Raw genomic sequence first — 26,348 nt, forward strand, 5'->3', positions numbered from 1 at the left:
CAGCAAGCTTCCGTGGACAGTCCCCTAGGCGGAGGGTAACCACGACTGCCTAGAGCGAAGGCCAGATACCATATTTCTCCAACAATACGTCCGGCTTACTGAGGCAAATTCCTTATCGGGTGTTCACCGAGACCCGGTACAGCCACTTGGGCCACGCCGGGGGTGGAGCCACGGTGGCGGCTCCGTGGGGCCTGCGCGACCTCCCCATGCGGAGGGCACTTCAAGGCCACCAAGGCCCACGCGCTCACTTAGGTTCCCAAGGGAAACGTATTCTCGTGGGCATTGGGAGTCCACGATGAGGAGTGGGGAGCCGCGAAGTAGGTCACCAGCGCACAGGCCCGGGCGCGCACCACGGAGAGCGCGTGCAGCGGGGCGCGTGGCCCGGCGCCCAGGCGGGGAGTTGCGGGGCAGGGAGGGGCGTGGCCAAGGCCGGGAGGGGCGGGGCCTGGCGGGGGCGGGGCGCGTGACGCGCGGCGCTGACCAATGGGAAGCACGCCCGAGGCCGAGCCTCCTGCGAGCCTTCGCGGCGCCCGCGGCGTCACGTGAGCTGCGGAGAGTGAGCGCAGACCGCGGCGGGCGCCCGGAGCTCCGCCGCAGCGCGCGCGGGCAGCGGGGAGCGAGCGCAGGACCCGCGGCTCGGCCCGCGGCCGCCGCCAGAGCCGAGCCGGGCCACGGCCCCAGCCCAGCCCGGGGCGCCGGCCGCAGGACGCGGGGACCTGGCCGCCCACCCGCCCGCCCCCCGGGTGCACCGAGTCCAGGTGGGAGAGCGCGGCGGGGACGCGGCCCGGGCTGGTCGTGGAGGAGCGGGGTGAGCTCACGGGCAGGGCCGGCCAGCCCGCGGGAGGGAGGTCCCATCCTCACGGGGTCCGTGCGTGGAGGCCTCGCGTGTTCGTGGCGCCCCTCGGGGCCGGCGCTCCCATATGGCGCCGCTGCTGGGTCCCAGCCACCTAGGTAGGGGCGGAGGGGTTACTGTCGGTCACCGCAGCCCACGAGACTCGGGGCTGGGACGTGGTGCGCTCCAGAGCTCCGCCGCGGGGTCCGCGCCGTCCCGTGCCTCCATCCCACGCTCGTTCCCGCTCTCGAGTGGGCACCCACGCGGGCCCCTGGCGGACACCCGCACGGCCACACCCGCGCTGCGCACTGTGTGTCACACACGCAGTCACGATACAAACTCAACCCACTTGCGCATACCCTCGGCGTTCACACGCGCGCACGCTCCGATTCCCCACACGCGCAGGGTGCTCGGGTCCTCTGCACCAATGTTACTAGGGACATAGCTGAGGTAGCAGCCTAGTGGATAGGGGAGGATACCCTTGGGTGATAGTCTCCTCTCCTTCCTCACTACGTTGTTGCCCTTGGGACAACACCCCCCCCCCCGCTCCCATGGCCAGGAGGGTACAGGGGCTGTTTGCTCCCACGGTCCCCCGAAAGTGATGAAAGTCCCATATGTTACAGCCAGTCAACTCTTTTGCCTCCCTAAGACCTATAGGTTGTCCTTTGAGGAGCCCCGTCTGTTACCCTACAGGTGGGAGAATGGCCAGACTGGGTAACACTGGGGCCTTTGGTCTGCTCAGGGAGGAGACTCTTATTTTGAAGGGTGGCCCCCACTCGCCACCCCCAGCGATTTGCACGCTGACCCAATGGCAGGCCCTTGGCCGGCTCTGGGCTTGTTATCAATTACATGTTGTTCCTTCAGCCGCTGTGTCCCCGGAGGATAAACAGCAGGCCTGGCCGGCTGAGAGAGGAGGCGGAGTCCAGCGGCCAGCTGGGGACCGTGCCCAGAACAGGGCGTCCCCTCCCCCTGCTCGCAGCCTGCGCCTCTGGCTGCGCCACGTGCTGCTGTTTTTCAGGGACCGGAGCCGCCTCTAAGGCCTGGGCTGGGAAGAAGTCCTGGATCTCCTATGGAATCTTAGGGTCCCATAGTCCCAGAGAAGCTCAATTTTGTTAAAAGCCTATGGACTGTCAGGGGCCACTCCACTGCGGGGGGGGGGGGGGGGGGGGCCGGGGCGGGGCGGATCACCTCTTAACACTCATTCAGCTAATGCTGCCAGGCCCTGTTTGGCTTAAAGTTTTGGAGTGAACAGTCAGACGTGCTTGTATTCTGGTGGGGAGGTAGACAGGAAGCAAAATCCCTAAGATCGTTTCTCACAGCGGTTATTGGTGGGGAGAATATAATTCGGGGTGGCCTAACCAATGCCTTCTGAGCGAAGATCTAAATAAAGAGCTCCCACCTAGAGTGCTGGGGGAGGAGGGACCCCTACTGAAGGAACAACAGGGCTTGCTTGGGGCCGCTGGAAGTAAAGTGTGTGGTGGGCAGTCTGGTGCCCTGAGGTGAAAACCTTTCTTCGGGGAGTCCTTGGTAATTTCCTTCTACCCTCATCTTATTGTACTATTTTCCTACTTCCTTCCCCCCTCCCTTCTTCCTTCCCTCCTTTCCTTCCTCCCTCCCTTCTTCTTTTCCCTTCCTTCTCCCTCCCTTCCTTCTTCCCTTCCCCTTCCCCTCTTCCTTCTATCTTTCCTTCCTTCCTAAATTCCTTCTTTCCTTACTTGCTTTCTCCCCTCCCTCCCCTCCTTCCCTCCTTCCTCCCTCTCTTTCTTAATGGGGTCTCCCTATAACTCACCTTGAATTCATGGTCCTCCTGCCTCGGCTTTCCCAGTGCTGGGATTCTAGGCAGGGATCACCACTAGTTATTTTTATGTCAGTTCACCTGTGAATATCTTAGTTTCTATGTTTCAATGATAAGGCCTCCATCATTACATTTATAAACAGCCCAGTTGCCCAGTGTCTTGGAATATCCAAATTTCAAGAGAAGTTTTAGACAGACCTCTTCTAAGCCCTTGGAGAGCCAGAGGCCCTGGATTCCTCAATGCCCCAGCACAGGGGCAGCAGGACCACTTGCTCCTCGTGTTTCAGAGCTCCTCCACTTTGCTCAGATTTACAGGCTCTGTAGTACTTAGCGGGGTTACCTCACCAGGTAACCCTGGGAGCCAGGCCCTACTGGCAGTACCCTATCACATAGGCCAAGATTCTAACACAAACTCTGGGAAGTTGTGCCACCTGCCTGAGATCACACAGCTGATAGTTTCAGACAAGGAGTCTGCTGGAAGGATGGTGATGGCGGGAGGCCTGGCATGGATTATGGAGGCTCCATCTAGCCTTGTTCCCCTCATTCATACCTCTGGCACTTTCATTCCTGTTTTGGTGAATATTGTATATTTTAAAACACACACTCAGTTTTAAATCCTTACTTGAGTTTTTTTTTTTTTTAAATTTTTGCCCCCACCCCGTGTGTGTGTGTATGTGTGTGTGTGTGTGTGCGCGTGTGTGTAGGCATGTGTTCATGAGAATGTGGAGGCCAGAGTTCTATGTCAGCTGTCTTCCTCAACTTCTCTCCACCTTAGTTTTGAGACAGGTCTCTCACTAAACCAATTCAGGTAAACTAGCTGGCCAGCAAGTCCCAGGGACCCCCGTCTCTGCCTCCTGAGCACTGGGATTACAGGTGCACTACCATACCTGGCATTTTATGTGGATGCTGAAGATCCAAACTCAGCCCCTGGTGCTTGCACACACAGTATGCACTTTCCCACTGAGCCATCCCCCCAGCCCCCTTAACTGAGTATTTAAACCAGTCAGATGGCCTCCTGGTAAAACTGCCCAGGGGCTCCATTCTTGCCTTAGTTTCCTGGAACATGTTCCTAAGTAGGAGAGACTGGGAGACCATTGAGGCTGGAACAGTTGGGCTTGGGGGCCAGTGAGGACTTGTCCTGTAGGGTAGTGCTGGGTCCCAGCCCGAGGAGTGGACCTGGAGATAGAAGGGGGAGGGCAAAGACTCCCTGACTTCCCACACTGAACATTCCTCTTCCCCAGCCTTGATAAACACCCAGCCAGCTAGGGTCATTGGGCAGGGACAAAGGTTCAGAAGGGCAGCTCCATCCTAGCAGGACATTGTTGACTTTCCTTGGACACTAGACCTAGCATGGCCTTTGGCTTCAGAGGACATGGAATACCCCTCTGCTTTCTATCAGCATCCACTGAGCTCCTCTTGGGAACGGGGGTGGCACCAGGAGCTGGGAACACAGCAGAGCGTGCTGGCTAGAGGGGAGACAGGCATCAACTGAGTCCTCCTGAGGCGGTGAGTGCCCCAGACAGGTCAGTGGTGTGGGAGGCAGCGAAAGGCTAGTCTTCTGTTCTGCCTTGTGGTTGTGGGGTCCATGGAGGATACTACCTGCTGGGCTCTCGGATGTTCCGTGGACCCATGGCCACCAGAGACTGGGTCTGGTACACCACAGTGGGAAAGGGTCAGGGGACCATGGAGAGTGCTTTGCTTAAATCTGACCTTGTCACAGAGGAGGAAGGTGGCTCAGGCTGGTTCAAGAACTGGACTATGGAGGCTGGTCCCTTTTTGGAGTGGGGGAACACATTCTGTTAAGGCAGGTGTTTATCAGGCTTCTACATTTTTGCCTCCATACTGTAGTTGCCAAGTTAAAGTACAGCAGCTCAGCGCAGCGCAGCTAAATGTGCATCTCAGAAAAAGAAAAAGCTAACATAAGTGCATGTCCCCTCTAATATTGAGAACATCATAGTTAAGCAGTTGCTTATTTTTTTTTAAATTTGAAATTCATATCTAACAGGCAAGCCTGTTTTATTTGCTCAACCTGGCAACCCTACAAAACCCCCACAGCACAGGGGCAGAGGGCAAATGGCCATTCTCCTTCCTGCCCCCTGCCTCCCGTGACTCAACAGATACAGGAGGCTCTAGCCATGCAGTGGCAGTGCCACCCACCTCTGGCCATCCTGGGATCCAAAGTGTACCTCCTCTCCCCACAGATACTCACACACTCACACTCAACTGTTCACAGACACACGTGTGTGTTCTTTTCCAGGACCGTTCTGGAAAATCTGTTTGAAACCAGAAGTGCCCCCAGGGTTATGCAATGGGCTTGAGAGGGCTCTTTTGCAAACAGAGTGGTGCAATTTCAGAAAATACTCTTGCAGGCCCCATTTTCCCTTGGGATGGAGGCAGGATCTGGACATTTGGCCACAGGAGGCTATGGGCAGGCAGTTGAGGGTGGGTGCTGCAAGCCCGCGAGGTGCCAACGAGCATGCCATCCTTCTGACTAGGCCTCCCTTGTTTCCTCTCCACAGCCACTAGTGGCAGGGCCAGGCCAGCATGGTGGACCACCTGCTTCCAGTGGACGAGAGTTTCTCGTCACCAAAATGTCCAGTGGGTTACCTGGGTGACAGGCTGACCAGCCGGCGGCCATACCACATGCTGCCCTCACCTGTCTCCGAGGACGACAGCGACGTCTCCAGCCCCTGCTCCTGCTCTAGCCCTGACTCTCAAGCCCTCTGCTCCTGCTGTGGCACGGGCCCAGGCTCTGAGGCCCAGGACAGTATCTTGGATTTCCTGCTCTCTCAGGCCACACTGGGTAGCGGAAGTGGCAGTGCGAGTATTGGGGATGTCACTGGCCCTGTGACCTGGGGGTCCTGGAAGAGGGCCCCAGTACCTGTGAAAGGAGATCACTTCTGCTTCCCTGAGTTCCCACTGGGAGACCCCGATGATGTCACCAGGCCCTTCCAACCAACCCTGGAGGAGATTGAAGAGTTCTTGGAGGAGAACATGGAGCCAGAGACCAAGGAAGCTCCAGAGAGTGGCAGTAAGGACTTGGAAGCCTGTGGCCAGCCCTTAGCTGGGCCACACAGGAGTCACCACCACCCAGGGTCTGGTGGGAGAGGGCGCAGTACCCCTCCTCCGGGAAGCACCAGTGGGGGAGGTGCCCAGGGCACAGGTGAGGGACCCACGCCTGACGGCCCTGTGCCAGTCCTGCTGCAGATCCAACCAGTTGCTGTAAAGCAGGAGGTGGGTGCGGGCCCGGCCTCCCCCGGGCAGGCCCCGGAGAGCGTCAAGGTTGCTCAGCTCCTGGTCAACATCCAGGGGCAGACCTTTGCACTCCTGCCCCAGGTAGTGCCCTCCTCCAACTTGAACCTACCTTCGAAGTTTGTGCGCATTGCCCCTGTGCCCATCGCCGCCAAGCCCATTGGCTCCGGACCCCTAGGATCCAGCTCTGCTGGCCTCCTTGGGGGCCAGAAGTTCACCAAAAACCCAGCAGCAGAACTTATCAAAATGCATAAATGTACTTTCCCTGGCTGCAGCAAGATGTACACCAAGAGCAGCCACCTCAAGGCCCACCTGCGCCGGCACACGGGTGAGAAGCCCTTTGCCTGCACCTGGCCGGGCTGCGGCTGGAGGTCAGTATCCACGGACAGGCTGGGGGCATGCATGGTCTGCCTGCTCACCTGCTCGCTGGGGTGTGTGCACAAGGCCCCTTTATCCACCATTAGATAAGGCCAATTAGGAAGGGAGTGAGGGGCCGGGTAGGGGCAGGGCTGGAGCTGGCACCACTGCCCAGAGACTTCCTTGTACCCCCTGGTGACTAAAACTGGAAGCCACTTTGTCTCCCATTTCTTAATGACCTAGTAAGGCTTGCTGCAGTTTGTGCTACCCTCTTGGTCTCCCAAGCCAGAGTGAAGGGTGAGGGTCTGGACAGCAGTGGGAAGACAGCCATGTGCCAGACAGGCCTGCCTGGGCCTTGCAGCACAGTGGGGTAAGTACCGTAGTCATCCTCAGGGCACAGAGACTCCCCCTGGGCAAGTACTTCTCCCAGGTCATGACCCTCTGAGTGGGATGTGAGTCCCAGTGAGCTAGACAGAGGGTCACATCCCCAAAGAGCTGCCTCCCGGCCAGGGGAATAGCATTGTTCATAGTTACGAGCTGGGCCCGGCCCTGGCCCTGACTTCCTGTCTGAGGATGTGCAGGAATGGATGTCTGGGAATCCATAAAGGCCACCAAGAGGGAGGACACACTGTGATGTGGGGTCACAGGTGGCAGAATCACCCAGGCTCCGCTCTGTGGAGTGGGGTGTGAAAACCAGTCCTCATGGGTAGGAATCTCACCCAGGCTGTCCTGGGACCTGTTCTCCTTCTTCAGGAGGCAGGCTGCCTGCAGACACTCGTGCGCCCAGGGGTGCTAGAGCTGGGCTCTTGGGCCTTGTAATATAGTACAGTCCTGTCTTGGCTGCCACATAAGAGTGACATATGTAGCACACTCATCTGTGTGCATATGGGATGTGTGCAGACCTAAGCATTCTGAACATAGGCCTGGTTGTCTGTATATACATGTGGTTGTCTGTCATGTATGTGTCTGTGCGCCTGCTGTATGTGGGATGCGTGCACAAGCCTGTTAGTAGAGTTAGACCTCACAGACAGACACCTGGCTGTGCTTCCATGCACCTGGCCTGCAGTCCCTGTGTCTGTGTCTGGTGGCACACAGAAGCAGTGGTAGCATTTATTTTCTGGATCAGCCTCTGGTTCTGAGTGCCACCGAGCGCTGGTCTGTTGAGGTTGTGTGTGGAGGGGTCAGGTGACCATTGAAAGGACTGTCCCAGGCAGTGCATTGGCTTATGACCCTTCCCGAGAGGCATGGCATTACTCTGCCCTTCTCAATCCCTGTTCAGAAGACAAAGAGCCCACACAGGGCTCCCATCCTGCTGTTCCCCACTTCTACAGAGCCCCGCATTTCGATGTGCTGAGCAGGCATAGGAGTAGTGTGGAAATGTGAGAGTGCGGGCTGTTCTGTTCAGGGGAGGACCCTGACCGTACTATTAACCAAGGAAGGAGAAGCGTGGTGTTTGGAGAACACAGTGGGGACAGGGGTTTTGAACTCCCTCTTCTCCCGGGTCAGCTTGCAACTTGCTGTTAGCTGTCGAGTGGAGCCCAGAGTGGGTGTAAGGAGTACTCCAGTGGACCTCCTTATCAAATTGTCACTCTGTTTCATGTCAGAGTCTGAGTTCTTGAAGGTGTTCTTCCTGGCCTCCCACCTTGAGAAGTGCTGTTCTCAAGGAACTCCTGACTCTCCGCAGGCTTGCCGGCCTGCCCCAGCTCCTACACTGACTGCTGCTGCCCACTGGGGAAGAGTCCCAGACTGTTCACTCAGCCTAGTCTTCCCTAAGGACATGGAAGTTGGGAGGCGGGTCACTGCCCACTGCAGTTGCTCCAGGAGGCATTGAGTTTCCCATGGCAGAAGGTGTGCAAGGAAAGTGGCCTGTTTTTTTTTTTTTTTTTTTTGATGTAGGGCTTCATTCTAGTCCAGGCTGACCTGGAATTCACCCTGTATTCTCAGGGTGGCCTCGCTCAAAGTCACACCGATCCTCCTACCTCTGCCTCCGGATTAAAGGCATGCACCACCACACCCAGCTTCATTGTTTTTGTTTTTCGAGGTAGGATCTTGCTGTAACCCAGGCTGACCTGGAATTCACTATGTTGTCGCAGGGTGGCCTCAAACTCATGGTGATTTTCCTACCCCTGCCCCCCAAATGCTAGGATTAAAGGTGTGCACCACCATGCCTGGCCTATTTATTTATTTTTGGTTGAGAGTGGACTTTTATGGAAGAGATTCCTTCCTGGAATTTTGGGCTGGCGTCCTTGTAGGACCCAGGCAAGACCCATTCAACAGAGGAAGTGGAGGTGGCTACTGGCCTGGCAAGAGCCACACAGAACAGCCCCTGTAAGTTGCCCCCACTCTCACCTTTCCCCATGCTTCCAGGGACTTCGCCCATGCGGCTGAGAGCCAGGGTGCCCATCTCAGTGGAAGGCTGGTTGTCTGAGGGTGTAGGATCCCTTGAATGTCCCCAGAGATCCCGAAGCCCCTGGGATTGTGTTAACAAAGTTTGCAAACCCCCCACCTGTGGAGACTGTCTTCCTCTGGGAGCCTGGAGGTAGAAGAAATCTTTGCTATAAATGAGTGGAAGGATGGACCCAGCTTTAGGGCTATTCAGCTCGGACAGGACTGGGAAGTAGTAATGTAAGGGTCATAAGGGGCCTCTTACTGTACACTGGGATGGTTCTGGGCTTCTTAGAGCTGGAGACCCTCTACCAACACCTTCACATGCATACCTCTGCATGGGAGCTCATTTCCTCCTGAGGCTGGTCTCACTCACAACTGCACAGGCTTCTATTTGGTGCTCTTGAATTCCTGTGTAGATGTCCTTCTCTGGTCCATGGGCACGCCCATCGAGCTCCCTGGCCGCCTCCCCTTCCTGGGTGGGATCAGTTCAGGGGCATAGTGATGCTTGTGGTGGCACAGGCATTGCTGTGCCTACTCCATACATCCTCATTGAGTCAATTGTAGACACCCACCCATGTTCTGCAGAGGGGGAAATGTAGGCATAGAACAATCACGCCACCTAGTACATGGTTAGTGAGTGTGGATTTGGGGGGGTACCCCCATGGGTGCCACACCCTCACTCTAAACCTCCATGGCCCGGTGTTTAAGTGGCATGGTTGTCTCCCTTCCAAAGCCAGGTTGAACTTCTGGAATTGTGCTGGTATGGTGATCACAGCTCCTGACAAGTGCCAGGCCATGTTCTGAGAGCTTTGATGTTAGTTCAGAATTAGTCTATGAAATGGGCTCAGTTTAAGGAAGAGATGGAAGAACAGGACCACATAGTACGTTCTCAATGGGCACACAGCTAGCAAGTAGTGGAGCCTTACTTGTGTAACTTGCTGTCTGCTCCCACCCTTTAGGGTGGCTTTTTAGGCACCTTTGTGCCTCCCTGGGATAGTTTGCAATGTGGAGAGACCCCTTCGGCCCGCAACTGGCCTGACCATTGGCTCTTGTCTTCTTCCTGGTTGGCTCTGGCCTGGCCTTGGGCCTTGAGCTGCCAGTACCTGCCACACCCCTGCCCAGCCCAGAGGACCTTCCCACAGCTGAGGTGGCCCCTGCTGCAGCCCACAGTCCACAGCCCACTTCCTTCCGTTTTCATCCTACACCCATGGGTCTCTGTCCCTTCCCTCTTGGGATATGATTTTACACCATGGAATGGCTGAAGCCAGACTGCCTGCTCTGATCCAGCCATCTGGAAGTGGCTGTGTGCCGGCTTCCTAGAAGTTTACTTGCTTCACTGTCAGACACAGGCTGCCTTTGTTCCTTGCAGTGGGACAGCCTGTTCCAGAGTGGCCCAGCCACTCCTACCAGAAAGAATCAAGTTCTGCCATAGCTCATGTGAATATCAATAGCTGTCCGTCAGCATCCACAGTGGGCATCAGAGGCCCTGAGGAGGGTGGTGGAAGCCCAATGCCACAGAGCCAGGAGATGGTAGCCTGCTCTCTTGTGTCACTGCTGTCCCTATGTAATGGCACATTCTCTGACTTTATGGTTGGCAGAAGCTGCCTGTCTGGCGGGGTAGGTTGTGCATTGCTCAGCCTCTGAGGGGCTGTAGGTCTGAGGCCTGACTGTTGGTGATAATGGCTTTCTGGCAAGTGCTAGTTAATGTCTCAAGGAATGGGCCACCTTCACACACAGGTACTGTGGCTGTAGTGCTAGTGTGACATGCTGCTTCAGAGAGTCACCTGGCCCTGTGCTGCTTCTGCCCTGTGACCCAGCAGCAAATGGGCCTGCCCACACTGTCCAGTAGCTCACCAGGGACCAGGCCCTGTGCTTGGCTCCAGGAATGTACTCATTTTCCTTAGTCGCCACTTCTGAAACATGGCTCCAAACATCTGCCTTACCGCCTTTCACAATCCCTTGGAATATGCCTGTCATTCGCCCTATCTCCAGGAGGAAGAGCTGAGGCTCAGCAAACCAGACCACTTTGGAGGTGGAGTCTTGTCCAGACAGTCCCCACCCCTCCCCATTGTCATCTTTATGGGCTGTCTTAGAAAGGTGTGCCAGTGTGAGGCAGAGGTCATCATTGGCTCAGTCAGGGACTGTCCCCTCAGGTACCAGGAGGCTGTGGCAGCAGGAAAGGGCTCTGGAGTGAGGACAGGTTATCCTCTGGCTTGGGTGTCTCTCAGCTGCCTGTCCTTCCCAAGATGTCACCATAGCCAGAGATCTGCTGGCCTTGGCCACCTCTCAGATGTACCCTGGAAGGTAGACAGGAAACATGGGGTCCTTAACTGGGACCAAGGGGGCCTTAGAACCATGTGGTAAGGGCTGTCAAGGCTCCTTGAGAAAGGCTTTCTGCCTGCCCTTGCCCAGTCAGCTGGCCTGCTTGGGAGCTATAATGCTCAACTCATACTAGAGGTGGGTGGCTGTGACCCAGAGTCTTGGTGACACAACACGCAGAGCTAGACAGAGGCGGCCAGGAGTGGCTTGCCATCTCCTGTCATCAGAGCAGGTAGGTGGGATAGGGGCTTTGCTCCGGCTTCAGTTGCTGTGTCTTGGTGGCCCTCAGTCTACCATCTCTGTGGGCTTAGCTTTGCTGGAAGGCATGCTGAGAGCCCTCCCCACACCCAGCCCCATTGATTCCTGACATGTGGCTGAAGGGAGGACTCCTCCCACAGTAGCTTTCCCTGTCTGGGAGTGGGGCCTGAGGCCCTGGGCTGCATAAGAGACCAAGGCATTTGGCGTCCTGTGCCCTCCAGGTTCTTGGCCAGTGCCCAGGTCACTAGTCCTGCTGCACTGCCCAGGCTATGGGCTCACTCTCACCAATTGGGTGGGGTGGGCCTACTGTCCAGGCTACTACCCCCCCCCCCCCCGCTGAGTGGCCCATGACTAGTGTCTGGTGCCTCTGTGTGTTCCTGTGTGTGTGTGTGTGTGTATTGCATGGGATGGTGTGTGTATTATATGGTACTGTGTCTGTCAGTGCTTCATTCTGCTGGGGGTACCTTCATGGTGAATGTTCCCTATCTCTATTTAACTGTACCTGCTGGCCACTTCCCATGCAGAAGGTATCCACGTGGTCTCAGGGACTTAGGTGGATGTGTCCTCCTTCCTGGAGAGGACAGCATAGGGAAGACATGAGTGTCATCAAAATGTTGAAACTAGTTCAAAATTATAGTAGGATTGAGGATACAGCTCAGCAAGTAGAGCACTTGCCTAGCATCTTCAAGGCCCTGGGTTTGATCCCTCACACCCCAAGAAGAAAAGTCCACAAAATTGCAGAAGTGGCAAGAGCAAGGAAGGGGAGTTGTATGAAACTGTGGGAGCTGAGAATGGGGTACAGTCCTGGGGTCCTTGCTGAGGAAGCGACCTTTGAGCTGAACTCTGAGGGAGGGGTAATAAAGAACAAGGATGGGGAAGGAAAGAGGAAACGGAAGGTGTTTCTGTGACGGGGGGGACCAAAGAAAGGTCTGTGTAGGTGGAGCGTGGAGGAAGCCAGTATGGGACAGGTTGGCGCATAATGAGGTGTCAAGGGTCCTGGGTCGGGTGGAGAGGGCCTCAGCTCCTTGAGGTCATGACAAGCAATGAGTGCAGTTTCACCTGACTCGGGTTCCTGCCCGTCCAGGCTAGGGATGGCTGAAAGGGGGATGTCTCTGGAAGCTTAGAAATACTTCAAAGGATATGTTTTTTTTTTTATTTTTAAAATATTTTATTTTTATTTATTTGAGAGAGGTAGAGAGGGAGAATGGGCACACTAGGACCTCTAGCTGCTGCAGACAAACTCCAGATGCATGCATCACCTTGTGCATCTGGCTTATGTGGGTCCTGGGGAGTGGAACCTGGGTCTTTTGGTTTTGCCGGCAAGTGTCTTAACCTGTAAGCCATCTCTCCAGCCCAAAGGATGTGTTTTTGTTAGAGATCCCACCCCACAGCAGTGTGCAGGAGTCAGGCAGGCTCAGGTCCGAGGCTCCTTCTCTCTGCAGCAGCAGCAAACAGAGGAGCAGGGACTCCTTGTGGTGCTGTGCAGGTCCTTCCTCTGCTGTGGGCTGTCCTCAGCCTTCCCGGATGAGCCCTGGGGAAGGAGAGGCAGCTGTGGCCAGCACCTGAGGAATAGCTTACAGTGGGGTCAGGCGACTCTGGTAGCCTTAGGTCCCTTCTGTGCAGATGTTCCCCTTACCCTGACAGTTTCTGAACTCACGCTGTGGAGGATCCAGTGTCACTGAAGGTTTGCCAGGGACTCAGGTGCCTGCGGAGGTGGCTGATAGCTTAACCCGCCCCACCTAGCTGGCCTTGCTGTATGGGAGGCTGCGTGGCTGACCACCGTGTCCCGTAGGTTCTCACGCTCTGATGAGCTGTCCCGGCACCGGCGTTCGCACTCGGGTGTGAAGCCGTACCAGTGTCCCGTGTGCGAGAAGAAGTTCGCGCGGAGCGACCACCTCTCCAAACACATCAAGGTGCACCGCTTCCCACGGAGCAGCCGCGCAGTGCGCACCGTGAACTGAGCATGGAGCACGCACCGCCACCCCTGTCCCGGCCTCACCTTTTTTTTAAGCAATAATTTATTTGCCTCCTTCAGAGGGAAGTGACGTATTACCAGCCCCCTTCTGAAGCTTAGGAGGTGTGACCCAGAGCTGACACCTGCTGCCTTGCTTGGAGGACATAGAGCCACCCCGTCCCTGGGGGCTGGTTCCCCGTGGCCAGGGGAGGCTGTGCCCTGCGTGCCTTTGTGCCTTCCCGCCTCTACCGCAGGCACTAGCTGGAAGAAGAGCTTGGAGGGCCTAGCCCTTCTCCCACTGGGCTCCCTACCTGGGTCAAGGCCAACACTTTATTGCTGGGGAAGCAAAATGTGCTGTGTTGAAATGTTCAGTTCCCACAGGGAGCCATGCTGGGAAGAAGGATGTAGGCCAAAAGTCCAAGGCTGCACTGTGGCATGCAGGCTTGCTGTGTGCAAGAATCTGTGCTCAGCATGCACAGTGGAGACAGGGCCTTTGGGGTGACCTGGTCATAGGGCTGAACTGGGGACAGAAGTGAAGAGGACCCTCCCCTCTCACAGGGGCCAGCAATGCATGTGCTTAAGTAAAATGTGCAAGACAGATGGAGCCGTATGTGTGCGCCTGTGCCCAGCCTGGCTCTCCCTCCTGTTTCCCAGAAAAATCCAGATACCAGCCTCTAGGGTCACCACGAGAGGAGAGGGGAGCAGGCACACTGGGTGTGAAGGAACTAGCTAGACTCACATAGGTGTGTCCAACCTATGGTCTGTGGGCTGCATGCATCCTAGGATAGCTGTGGATGCAGCCCCACCTGTTTGTAGATGACAATGTCACATCACAGTGTCAAAGGGTTGGACACCCCAATAGAGCCTACCAGTCTGATTTAGAAATGCATTCCTCATCTTGTCTAGAAGTTAATACCAAGTGAATTAGCTTGTTTTGACAGGTATATTTCACATCCTATGAATGTATGTAAATAAACTGTACATAAGTATGCATCTACATAAATATCTTTTAATAACATGTCAACATTTGTGTAAATTTGAAATTAAAAGATTCTATAAAGCCGGTGTACATATGTTACAATTATGTATATTTTCTTTGGTCCTTCATAAAAAATATATTTACTTTGCCAATAAAAAGAAAAAAGAAGTCACTCTTTGGCCTTCACGTATGTCTTCCTCCTTTCACCTGGGATGGGGATGGGGCAGTGGGCATGACTCTTAAGGCTGAACCCCACTGGGGTCCATGTCCCTATCAAGATCTCCCTTTCTTCCCATAGCCCAGGTTCTGGTATCACCTGTGGGATGTGCTGTAGGCCAGCCAGTCACCTGCTCTCCTGGCTGGGTCCTTCCTGCCTGGTTCAGTGTGTCAAGCACTTACCAGTGTTCCTCCTATGTGTCTCCATGTGCTGAGGTGGGACATTTGCCTCTTAGCCCTCTTCTAGGAAAGTGGTTGGACTTTTGGCACCTTCGCAATGATTCTGACTGTCTTGGGAATCTTGACCAGATAAGCAGATGGAATTGGGTCACCATCTCTGGCTCCCCAACTGCCCAGCATGCTTGGAGTCACAGTTTAGATCCGTGCGCATGTCCACTATAGCCCGGACAGCTGGGACCACAGGGGGAAGAAAACAAGGGGAGGCTGAAGGCTCTGCAGGGAATGGCGCCAGGGAAGTGACTAGGCTGGCTACCTAAGCAGCTCGGCTGTCACAGTGGGGGGTATGTACACTGTAAGGTGAGAACCTTCTAGGAGTAGCCCTTCTGCGTTGACCCCCACTCTTTAAAAGAGCACCTGCTGGTTGGGCAAGGGTTTCCAAGTAAGCCTTCAGAGACCTGAAGGCAGGGTTTCCCATAGAACAATGCCTATAGGTTGTGGGGTTAGGGGGAAGGGCACTGCTATACATCTCAGAAGGTGATGGCCTCTGCTCTGTCCCATTTGATGGAAGCTGGCAGCCATTAGTGTTCGTGTGTGTCCAGCATGCCTAATTAAAAGGGTGGGCATCCCATCTGACCAGCCTGTCCTAGAGAAAGGGCTGGGCTTGTGACCTCTGCCTTTTGCTCCTGACCGAATGTACCTTCTGAGAACAAACATGCTGTGGAAAAGTGAGGCATTGATTTTCAGGTGTGTTAACATAATCTGTCTCCATCCGTAAACAAGCAACACCACCCCAGCCAGAGGGACAGGGGAGGCCTGTTTTGTGGTCATGTTGGTGACACTGGAGGATAAACTGTGCGCACATACCTCTGTGGCAGAGGACCAACTGGGTATGCTCTTCTCACCTCAGTGAATGTCCCCAGTAGCCAGCTTGGTCTCTGCAGCTGAGATGCAGCCCCTTGGGGCAGAGAGCACAGTTTCAGTCACCTCTTCAGTGTGAGCTCTGGGGACCCTCATCTGAAGCCTGGGTGCGCGCCAGTTACCTGCAGTGAGTCAGGAGTGGACCTGGAGTGGAGCACAGCCAAGCAGGACAAGCAGATCACTGAGTTGCACTTCCTGTGGCTCCTTGGGTACCTTCTCTGAATGGGTTTCTGTTTTCCAGACTGTGGCTTGAGCCTGTGGAACAGTCAAGTTTGAACTTGCCCAGGTCATAGCATGGTGGTCAATGGTGAGGGTGCAAATGTGACTCTGAGGCCCAGTTGGGGTGCAAGACTGTCTCAAAGCAGAGTGGGATCTGAGGCCCTTGGTACCTCTGAACACCCCAGCGGTACTGCAGGGTCCGGGTGACAGCCAAGCAGCCTGCACGATCCCGTTCTCACTTTCACTCACTGTGATTTCAGTAGTTGGAAAAGGGGTATTTCTCTTCTTCTGTGTGCTGAAAGGGCAGAAGGAGAGATGGGCCCAGGAACCCTGCAATTCTTTGTAATAGGGGAGAAATCTGGAAGGTTCTGAGACAGGTAAAATGATCCAGGTTTTGCCAAGGTCTTTGGTTAAGAGTAGAGTGTTATTGAACACTGTTGAATTGGAGATGCTCCTTTTAATGTATATTTTTCCTTTAGATAAGCTAAGATGCTGGGAACTGGAGTGATCTGATTCCCCCAACTTGACAGCTGCCACACCTTTCCCTGGTACCCAGCTGCCTTGAGAGGCTGCCTTAAGCAGAGGATTATCAGCCCTTTAGACCTTGACTGGCAGGCGGCTGCCACACACTCATGCTTTAAACTCTGGAGGAGCTGCGCTGTGACCACAGCTGCTGGCTGGTGAAGCACCTGTGGGCTCCTGATGGCGCTGTCCCAGGCACTACTGCTTCAAACAGCTTGCACCAGACTGTGATCACAAACCCAGGTGACCTCTAAATGACCCTGCAACCATTTTCACCCAGGCCGGAGGGGGAGCGCTTCCACTGGAGGCCCAGCATGAAGGACTGTGCCATGATTGGTACACACTCAGTTCTTCATTTGCATGATTGCATAGGCTACGATTGGTGGAGATGCACTTTCCACACCCCTTCCCCCCCCCCATATATAAAGCAGCTCTCCAGCACTTCCATTGCCAACCTGGAGATAGTCATCTGTGCTGATGGTCCAGTGGGAAAGGCCTGTCCAGCACACTTCTCCAGAGAGGAAATGAGATGGAGGAAGCTTTATGACAGGAGAAGATGCTGAGAGTCCCAAAGAATGGAACGGAGAGCCAGAGTCAGGAAACTTCCACTCTGGTGGCTGGAAGAGTTCTCGAGGATTTCCAAACCATAAGGACCCAGACAGCAAGGACTCTGGGCCTGTTCAGGAGCTGCTTACAATAGTTCTCTCCCAGCCCAGGGCAGTAAGCCTCCACCCTGAGCACATGGAGCTTTTTAAAAAGTCTCTTGTGCCGGGCTTGGTGGCGCATGCCTTTAATCCCAGCACTCAGGAGGCAGAGGTAGGGGGACTGCCATGAGTTTGAGGCCACCCTGAGACTCCAGGTCAGCCTGGGCTAGGGTGAGACCCTACCTCGAAAAACAAAAAAAATAAAAAAAATAAAAAGTTGCTCTCAGGGATTGATTTGCAATCTCTGGGCCTGCCAGTCCACCCTGAGTTTTGGGACTGCCACTCTACACAGGACTCTCTTGTCTGTCTCTCTCCTAGCTGCCCAGGCTGGCTTCAAAATTGCAACCTCCCCAATGCTGGTGGTATTACCAGGTGCGTACTACTACACCTGGCTTCCTACTCATGATTGTAGTTTTTTTTAAATTTATATGTGTGTGTTTTGGGGTAGGGGTGGTACGCCACAGCCACTTGCCTCTGCAAACAAGTCCAGATGTTTGCACTACTTTGGGGCATGTGGCTTACATGAACAGTTTGGGAATTGAACCCAGGCCAGCAAGCTTTGCAAGCAACTGCCTTTAACTGCTGAGCCATCTTCCCGGCCCCCTACTCATGATTTCTAGCTGCAGAGAGCAAAAGGCTCCTAGCTCCTTGTTAGTAATCGCAGAGCAGAAAATCTAGCTGTGGGGACCCTTCCCACCCTCCCCTGCACAGTGGCCTCTCACAAGGCCCACAGTTGGACTGGTGCTGCTCTTTGCACCGGGTGGCCTATAGGTGAGGCTGCTGCAAGAAGGAAATCCTCCGGTCTGATCCTGTGGCTTAAACAAGAGGGCAGTCCTGCTCTTTGTGGAAAGGAAGCAGGTTGGACTGCTGGCTCTGCCTGGGGCAGCTGTGTCTTCTCTTGACTGCCTCTTCAGACTCAAGCGTGTTGATCCACCATGGCTCAGATGGGGAAAGTGGGTGAAGGGCTGTGACTTCCTGCCCTGACCCCCTGTGCAGTCACTTAGACTCATCTTACCTTGGCTCAGTAAGACGGCAAGACGGCTAGAATCCCTTAAGAGCAAGAAGGGGAGAGGGGCAGAGAAGGGCAGCTTGGACTTCCAAGAGTCTGCACTATGACGTCTGTAAAGCTATAAGACAGCCATGGAACGCCTGACGAGTTCCACTTCTATGGCCCCATCCACATACTTTAGCAAGTGTGGGACCAATTGTGTGGTCCTCCTTGTATGCCAGCTTGAGGGAGAACATTGCCAGAGTAATACTGTGAGTGGTAAAAGCCCCCTTTCTTTCCCTGCCTGGCCATCATGAACTGGTAGAGATTTCTGGAAGCCTAGTAGCACAGCTGGACGCCCTATGCCATATCCTAGGCACAGGATAGCCTCACATGGGCTCACTTCTTTTCCCTCTAGCCCCTTAGCCGAGAAACATGCTTTTCAGGTGACCATATGCACAGAGACTATTGTGTCACCTTTACTAGTTTTAAATGAGTCAACATGCCCTGGTGGTTACCACTGAAAGTTTCCAGGCTCATAATACCCCATTGGTTTCACTTGGAAGGTAGCCCAGGCAGACCTGGAACTCACTCTGTAGTCCCAGGTTGGACTTGAACCCACAGTAATTCTCCTACCTCTGCCTCCCAAGTGCTGTGATTAAAGGTGTGTGCTACCATGAACCATTTACTTATTATTGAAGCAGGGTCTTACCCTAGTCTAGGCTGTCCTTAACTCATGATGATCCTTCTATCTCAGTCTACTGTGTACTTGGATTAAACCCACAATACCCAGCTTATAATGATTCTATTTAAATGTTATTTTAAAAATATTTCATTTATTTATTTGCAAGGAGAAAGAGAATATGGATGCACCAGGGCATCTAGCCACTGCAAACAAACTCCAGATGCAGGTGTCACTTTGTACATCTGGCTTTACTTGGATACTGGGAAATCAGTCCTGGGCCATTAGACTTTGCAGGCAAATGCCTTAACTGTGAGCCATCTCTCCAGTTCTAAATAATTTTGAAATCACATAAGTGTATTTTAAATTCCATTATAATTGCTTGATTCATGACATAAATAATATAACACATATGCTAATATATAAGGTGTATGTACATATACATAATATGTAACATGCATTCTAATGTAGTAAGGAAAGAATCGTATGCAATATAAATACCATAACTAAGTAGCCTGACTAGCTCAGTCAGTAGAGCATGAGACTCTTAAATAACACCACTTACACTTATGCTGTCATTAATAATTTAAATAATAGGACAGGGGTGGTGGCCCATGCCTTTAATCCTAGCACTTGGGAGGCAGAGGTAGGAGGACTGCTGTGAGTTTGAGGCCACCCTGAGACTACATAGTGAATTCCAGGTCAGCCTGGGCTAGAGCAAAACCCTACCTCGAAAAACCAAAATAAATAAATAAATAATAGGATAGCAGTTATGTGTAACTTAACAATGCAGATTATGTCCTAATAAAGGTGCCATTGGATAATATCACTGTCACTTGAACATTCAGAATGTAGTTACCCAAACGAAGACAGCAATAACCTCACTAGGTCCTGTAATCTTAGGAGGACATCTTCATCCATCACTGGCCAAAACATAATTATGTGATATGCAACTGTGTATTTATATGTAACCTGGCTCAGAACAGCCACTGTATATGACCACTTCCTTCTCTGTCAGGCACCTCAAGGACTTCCATCTGCCTCTACCCACCTCCATCTGCCTCTTGGGGGCTTTCTACTCCTACCATTTGAAATCAATAGAAAAGCACAGACAGGCAGGTGCCCTGTCCTCAGAGGCAGAGCCTTCCCCATAGTGTCATTCAGCAGACAAAATGAGTGGACATGGCAGACACAGCTAAAACAGTACCTGTCTGATACAAAAGCTATAGTTACTGGTAGTTCAAAGGTTCAAGGTTTTTTTTTTTTTTTTTTTTTTTTTTTTTTTTTTTTAATATACTGGGGATAGAAGCCAGGGCTCTAAGCATGATGGGTTCAAGCCCCAGCCACACTGGTGGCCTTTTTATTGTTACTTGCCATAACTTAAGTGTGCTTTTAGCACCTTCCCTGAATCTCAAGGAGCGTGGGTAAGACAGTTGTCCTAAATGAACACAGTGCCCTTCCCAGTTACTTTCATTAAAGCTAATGTTCTCTAGCTAAACATTCTCCTTGCAAATGGGTCTTTGGAAGGGGAGCCCCCTGCAGAAGTGGCTCATTCATGGGTCATTAACTACTCAACAGCGGGGCTCTGACAGCCTGGAGAACAAGCCACTGCTGAGTCACTACTGAGCAATAAATGAGATAAAACCCATCTGAGATGATAGCAGCTTTAAATTGGCTGGGTAGTTTCCTGGGTTTCATTAGCATTTGCTAGACAGGAAGCTAGGCCTGGAATGATCTATCACACACCAGAAGCCAGAGTCGTGTCTCCAGCACCTGCACCCCCACCCCTCCCTCATTGTCATTGCTCCCACATATCACCCCTCCCTTTGACCTAGAGGGGCAGGCTCCAGAGGTGTCCCCATCCTGGGGAGCCCTGGGATCTGGAGCCAGAACCATGTCTTCCAGGATGGGTGACTTTACCGCTGGACGTGAAGTGGCCTTAGACATTCAGTCTTCAGGTTTAAAGGCCTGGTAAGTGTTTTGGGTGCCCATGGTGTAAGTTTGTGACACTTGAGTTTGGGTCCCTGCAGTGGAGCATAAAGGGAATGTATCAGGTGCCTCTCCCCATACCCCTACCGCCACGTCACCCTGGCTTCCGCGGATAGTGACAGGTTGTCTTTTCTAGCAACATTCATGTCAATTCTGCTGCCAGCAGTGCCTGGGTACCCAGGAGGCCCCACCTAATTTGCCACCCATTTAGGAGAGATTCTGAACGCATTTGTCATGCCATCAGAGATGCCCTTGGGCTGCTGGAGGCACCGTGTGTTCCACTTCCACGCAGGAACACAGGCAGGGACATACATAACCCTGCTGCCCACGGAGTCCTATGTCTTGGTTTATTTGCCATTTCTATAATGAAGTACACAGAAAGGTGGATTATTCTGGCTCACTTTTTTGGTCCAAAGTCAAGCAAAGGTCCTCCTTTGGTAATGGCCTACCTGGCAATGATTAAAGGTGGAAAGAGAACATCACCTGGCAAGAGAATGCGCATGTGAATTTTTAAAAATTCTTTCTCCTCTTATAAAGCCACAAAGATTTGGTATCCCCTATCAAAGCTCCACTTGACCTAATCCTAATCACCATTCAAGTTTCCACCTCTGAACACTAGCCAGATTAACTTCCTTACAATGTGAATTAAATTTTAACAGCTTGGAGGACACACTCAAACCATACACAAACAATGACACATTGCCAATCTAATATGACAAGAAAAAAAAATAAGGACAATAATAGGCAAGAAATAGGCAAGACAACATTTAGTGCATGTGATGTGATTATCTGTTCAGAAATGACCAACTAAAGTCAAAGTGCAAGTTCAGTCAATGACCAGATGCAAGACAGCTATATGGCAATGGATTATTTACATATCACTGTACCTGTCAGCAATTGCTACATAATTAATAATCTCATAATTTAGTGTTGTACAAGGACAGTGGATGGCTGGAGGTCTGATCATGTGTCTCTGTACAAAAGAGAAGTTCTTCTGTAATTAGGACCCAACTGGACCTAGTCCAGCTAGGGTTCTGCTCCACATGCTGCTTACCCTCTCCCTGGACCCAGCGGGCCAGAAGGGGCATGCACACATGAGAGCTGAAACTGAACAGGACCATGAACAAGGCCACTTCAAACCTCTGTTTGTATCACTTCCAATACAGCCTGTTGAGCAGAGCAAGTCCCAGTGAGAGTACTTGGCAAGAGACGTGGGTAATGAGAGGGCCAATGACAACTACCAGCTGTCACAATGGCTAGTGTTCATGACCACAAGAAAATAAAACACATGCTGTGCCTTGGTGGGGCTGCTGTGTTTTCCTACCCAGAGGTAATGCTGTTGATAGAAGCATGTGATGGGGACCCTAGAGTGGGACGAGATGGCTTGCTACCTCTTTAGAATAGCTATTTAATAATGCACTTTAAGCTTGCCCATGGTCATCGTCTCCCTTTTTCAAGTGGTGGCCATGTGTCCTCTAGACAGTCTTCATCCCTTCCCAAACTAGCTCTGCATGGATTTCTGGTGGCTCTTGGTCTGTCTCCTGCAGGGAGTCCCTGTGGACCCTGCCAGACAGGGTCAAATCTAGAGCCTGTTTGAGAAGGGATGACCCTGTCATAATGGAAAATAGGAGGAGCTGCCTGGAGAGCCCAGGAGGGTAGGTCCCTTGGCAGGAAAGGGGCAGTCTGAGATGGGCCTACAGTCAGTGCCTAGCAGGGCCCTGGGGGTAAATGGTCTTAGCAGGGCTCTGAACTTGACTAGGATCAGAGGGTTTGTCTGCCTTACATGTGGCAGAGATGGAGGACCTCCAGAGCTCCTCTCTCCAAAGAATCGGTAGGCCATGGGGGAACAGTGAGTCAAAAGCAGTGTGGTGTCTGGGGGGAACTGAGATGCAGTGTGGTGGAGGGCAAGGAAAGGAAGGCAGGCCAGAAGCAGATGCCATACCTGAAGCAAGTCAGGGAGCCATTTGGATGCAGAGAGACAGCGAGAGAACCAGAAAGGAGGGTTACAGGGGCAATACAGGGCCCGTGGGGGGCTGTGGCCATTCTGCAGACAAGCTCCCATTCATCTCACTCCCAGAGCTTCACTGTGTTGGGCTGCACGTGGACAGGCTGTGTGTGTACATGTTTCTGTGTGCCACTGTGTGTACATGTATACACTGTATGTTCTGTGTGCACATGTGAACATGTGTGTATGTGTGTGTGTCTGTGTTAAAGAAAACAACCATTTCACACCAACGTCCAAAGCCAAGTTGCCTTGAGACCCACAGGGCAGGAGGTTGTCTTGGAGGCCTTTGGACTTCTTCAGGGCACAGAGGGTGGTTTTTCCAGGCAGGTCTGGGTCACACATTTATTTTCATGAATTCAGCACTTTGGGTGGCGAAGGCAACAGAGTGTGGTTTTAAAGCCAGATAGTGAGGACTTCTACCCCAGATTTCATTTCTTTTCCAAGGAGAGCAAAGATTCCAGAGCTTTGACTAGTCCTTCTAAGGAGACTGTAGCACTTGGGTGGGTCCACACGTGTCTGAGGCCCTGTGACACCTAAATGACCAGCAGTCCAGGCCATTCTGACTCCCAAAGTGTGATACAGGACAAGGCTGTCGGAGGTGGAGGGCCGTGTCTTCCGCAGGGCCTCACACTCTCTGGCAGGGCAGGAGGAAGACACCTGGAGTCAGCGCCGTACAGGAGCCTCCCATAGTATACCTAGCTTTCTCCAACTCTGAACAGCAAGTGTACTGCTTGTAAAAGTCCAGGCTACGAAAGGAACCATATTTCCACACATTTCAAGAACTAACTTTGGCCGGGCGTGGTGGCTCATGCCTTTAATCCCAGCACTCAGGAGGCAAAGGTAGTAGGATCACCGTGAGTTCAAGGCCACCCTGAGACTCCATAGTGAATTCCAGGTCAGCCTGGGCTAGAGTGAGACCCTACCTCAAAAAAACAAAAAACAAAAACAAAAAAAAAAGAACTAACTTTGGCATGTAGATGTCATTTATGGTACACGTTGGCTGCTTTAGCTCCAGCCATCACCCATGAATCCAGCCATCAGTGAAAAAAATAAAAATAAAAAGCAGAAGATGAGAAAGTCTCCACTCAGAAGCAACACCCCCTGGAGGTGTAAACATCACTTTCACACAGAGTAAATTTCCCAGAACTTGATATAGCCACACCTCATGCCTGGGAACTGAGAAATGTAAATTATTCTTGGGTCTCTGTATACTCAACTAACATTTGTGAGTTTTATACCAAAGAGAAGAGAGTAGTAACAGTGTATTTGTGACTTCTAACACAAATATAAATAAACTGAGAACAATAATATATAGGCCAGGAGGAGATAAATGAAAGATCAGACTACTAAAAAATTCTTCTAATAGAAGTAAAGTGATGGGCTAGAGAGATTGCTTAGCCATTAAGGCATTTGCCTGCGAAGCCAAAGGACCCAGGTTAAATTCCCCATGTAAGTCAGATACACAAGGTGGCACATGCATATGGAGTTCATTTACAGAGGCTGAAGGCCCTGGCACGCCCATTCTCTCTCTATCTCCCTCTTTCTATCTCTCAAATAAATAAGACAAAATTAACTTTAAAAAAAAAAAAGGCTCAGGTTCATACCTCAGCACCATGCCTGTAATCCCAAAACTTGGGAAGGGAAGGCGGGAGGATCAGCAGTTCAAGATCATTATCAGGTACATAACAAGTGAGTTTGAGGCCAGCTTGGGATACATGACACCCTGTCATTCATAAATAAGTAATAAATAAAATAGTATGACATAATTTAAAGATAAACTATAATAAACAGTGCTTAATCCATCTGCTACAGACACTACCAAAACAACAATATAAAGAGGGTTAGCTACTGTACCAACAAAAGAGAGCAAGTAAAAAAATACAAAAGGCTTAATTAAGCAAAAATAAGTGAATGGGTGGGTAAATAGAAAATAGATTCAAACATAACTATAATCAGTAAAGACAGCAATATAAATGTTTATAATATTTCAATTAAAAATTTCCACACTGAATAACTAAAAGCTCAAATATATGTTACCTATAAGAAATCTACATAAAATAAATCCACAAATAGTTAAAAAACAATAAAGTGGTGACTCAAATAAAAATATAGTAGTTATATTAGTATCAGACAAAATAGATTTTATTCAGGCATGGTGGCACATGCCTTTAATCCTAGCACTCTGGAGGCAGAGGTAGGAGGATCACTATGAGTTCAAGGCCAGCCTGGGATTACAGAGTGAGTTCTAGGTCAGCCTGGGCTAGAGTGAGACCCTGCCTTGAAAAACTAAACAAACAAGAAAAGATTTCAAAGCAAAGAATACTGCCGGGAGTCAAACAAGCCACTTCATGATTATAAGAGCGTAGGTTGAATAAGAGGAAAGGACAATTTTAAATGTTTGTGCACCTGCTCAAAATACATGAAGAAGAAATGGCTAGAACTTCAAAGAAAAATAGGTAAATCTATAACCTAACATTCCAATACTTGTCCTCAGTAACGGATAGAACAAGTAGATAGAAAGCCAGCCCCAATACATGAGCTTCAAATAACACTGCCAATGAGCGAACTGGACCTGATACTGCTAGAACCCTTAGCCCAGCCATAGCCAATACGCATTCTTCTGGGCTACAAGACAGTCCTAGTAAATTTTAAAGGATTTAAGTCACAACAAAATTAAGACCACAACAAAATTAAATTAGGGGACTGGAGAGAGATTGTTCAGTGGATAAAGGTACCTGCTTGCCAAGCCTGATGGCTCGAGTTTGATTCTCCAGCACCTATGTAAAGCCAGAGGCACAAAATGGTGCATACTTCTTGAGTTCGTTTGTAGTGGTAGGAGGACCTAGCACACCCATCCTCTGTACTTTCCTCCCTCTCCTTCTCTCTCAAATAAATAAATATTTTAAAAAGTAAATTAAAAACTCCTAACTGTCTGATACCTGGAACTCACCCCCCCCCAAATATTTGAGAAGTAAATAACACACTTTTAAATAACCCTCAGGCCAAGGAGGAAATTCAACAGGAAATTGTAAAGTCTTTTAAACTGAATAAAAGGAAATCATCACATATTAACCTTATGGGATATTAGTGTAGCAGTAATAGAGGATGTGCATAGCCCTAAATGCTTGTATTTGGGACAGAAACATGGCCACAAATCCATGTTCTTGGTTTTACATTGAATTTACAAAAAGCAAATTAATTCTAAAGAAATCTGAAATCTAAAGAAAGGAAAAATAAAGAATAAAGATCCGACTGAAATTATATGAAATAGTTTGTGTGTGACTGAATCTGTGTTTTTAATTTTTTAAGATATTTTTCTTTATTTTCATGGGGAGAGAGGGAGGGAGGGAATGGGCAAACCAAGGCCTCCTACTGCTGGAAGTAAACTCCAGAGGCATGCACCACTTTTTGCATCTGGCTTTACGTGGGTACTGAGTAATGGAACCTGGGCCAGCAGGATTTTCAAGCAAGCACCTTTAACCACTGAGCCATCTCCCAAGCCCTGAGTTCATGTTGGTGATTTGTTATCAGCTCATTCTACAGCTCCCGAGTTATCTTTTTATTTCTTCAGCGTTCTTCTTTCTGTCCTTTCTTAGGCATACAGAAGAACAAAGATCTGATTTGAGGAGGATGGAAGGTGGCCCCACCCCTCCAGAGTTTCTTTACACTGGGAAAAAGGAAATCTTGGATCTCCAGCCCTCACGTCTTGCTAGCAAGCAAGTGCAGTGCGCTGCGCTCCTGTTCTCAGCAGAAACATTGTTTGCGCAGCACTAGCAGCTTTTATCGAGAGC

The 26,348-nt window shown here is 51.4% G+C and overlaps 1 protein-coding gene across 3 annotated transcripts; it reads left to right on the forward strand.

The window, feature by feature from the left end:
• The first annotated feature begins 726 nt into the window (after positions 1-726).
• On the forward strand, positions 727-26,348 carry Klf15 (Kruppel like factor 15). Of its 3 annotated transcripts, none has more exons than XM_045152795.1 (3): positions 727-758; positions 5,147-6,250; positions 26,154-26,348. In XM_045152795.1, the coding sequence occupies exons 2-3, from the start codon at positions 5,172-5,174 to the stop codon at positions 26,329-26,331; spliced, it is 1,257 nt and encodes a 418-aa protein (XP_045008730.1). In that variant the 5' UTR covers positions 727-758; positions 5,147-5,171; the 3' UTR covers positions 26,332-26,348. The 3 variants fall into 3 exon arrangements, with proteins under 3 accessions (XP_045008730.1, XP_045008731.1, XP_004671736.2); XM_045152796.1 differs by lacking the exon at positions 26,154-26,348 and adding an exon at positions 16,147-16,165 and having other exon boundaries at positions 736-758; XM_004671679.2 differs by lacking the exon at positions 26,154-26,348 and adding an exon at positions 12,994-14,251 and having other exon boundaries at positions 737-758.

This window comes from Jaculus jaculus, chromosome 6 (assembly GCF_020740685.1).
Source record: "Jaculus jaculus isolate mJacJac1 chromosome 6, mJacJac1.mat.Y.cur, whole genome shotgun sequence".
NCBI lineage: Eukaryota > Metazoa > Chordata > Mammalia > Rodentia > Dipodidae > Jaculus > Jaculus jaculus.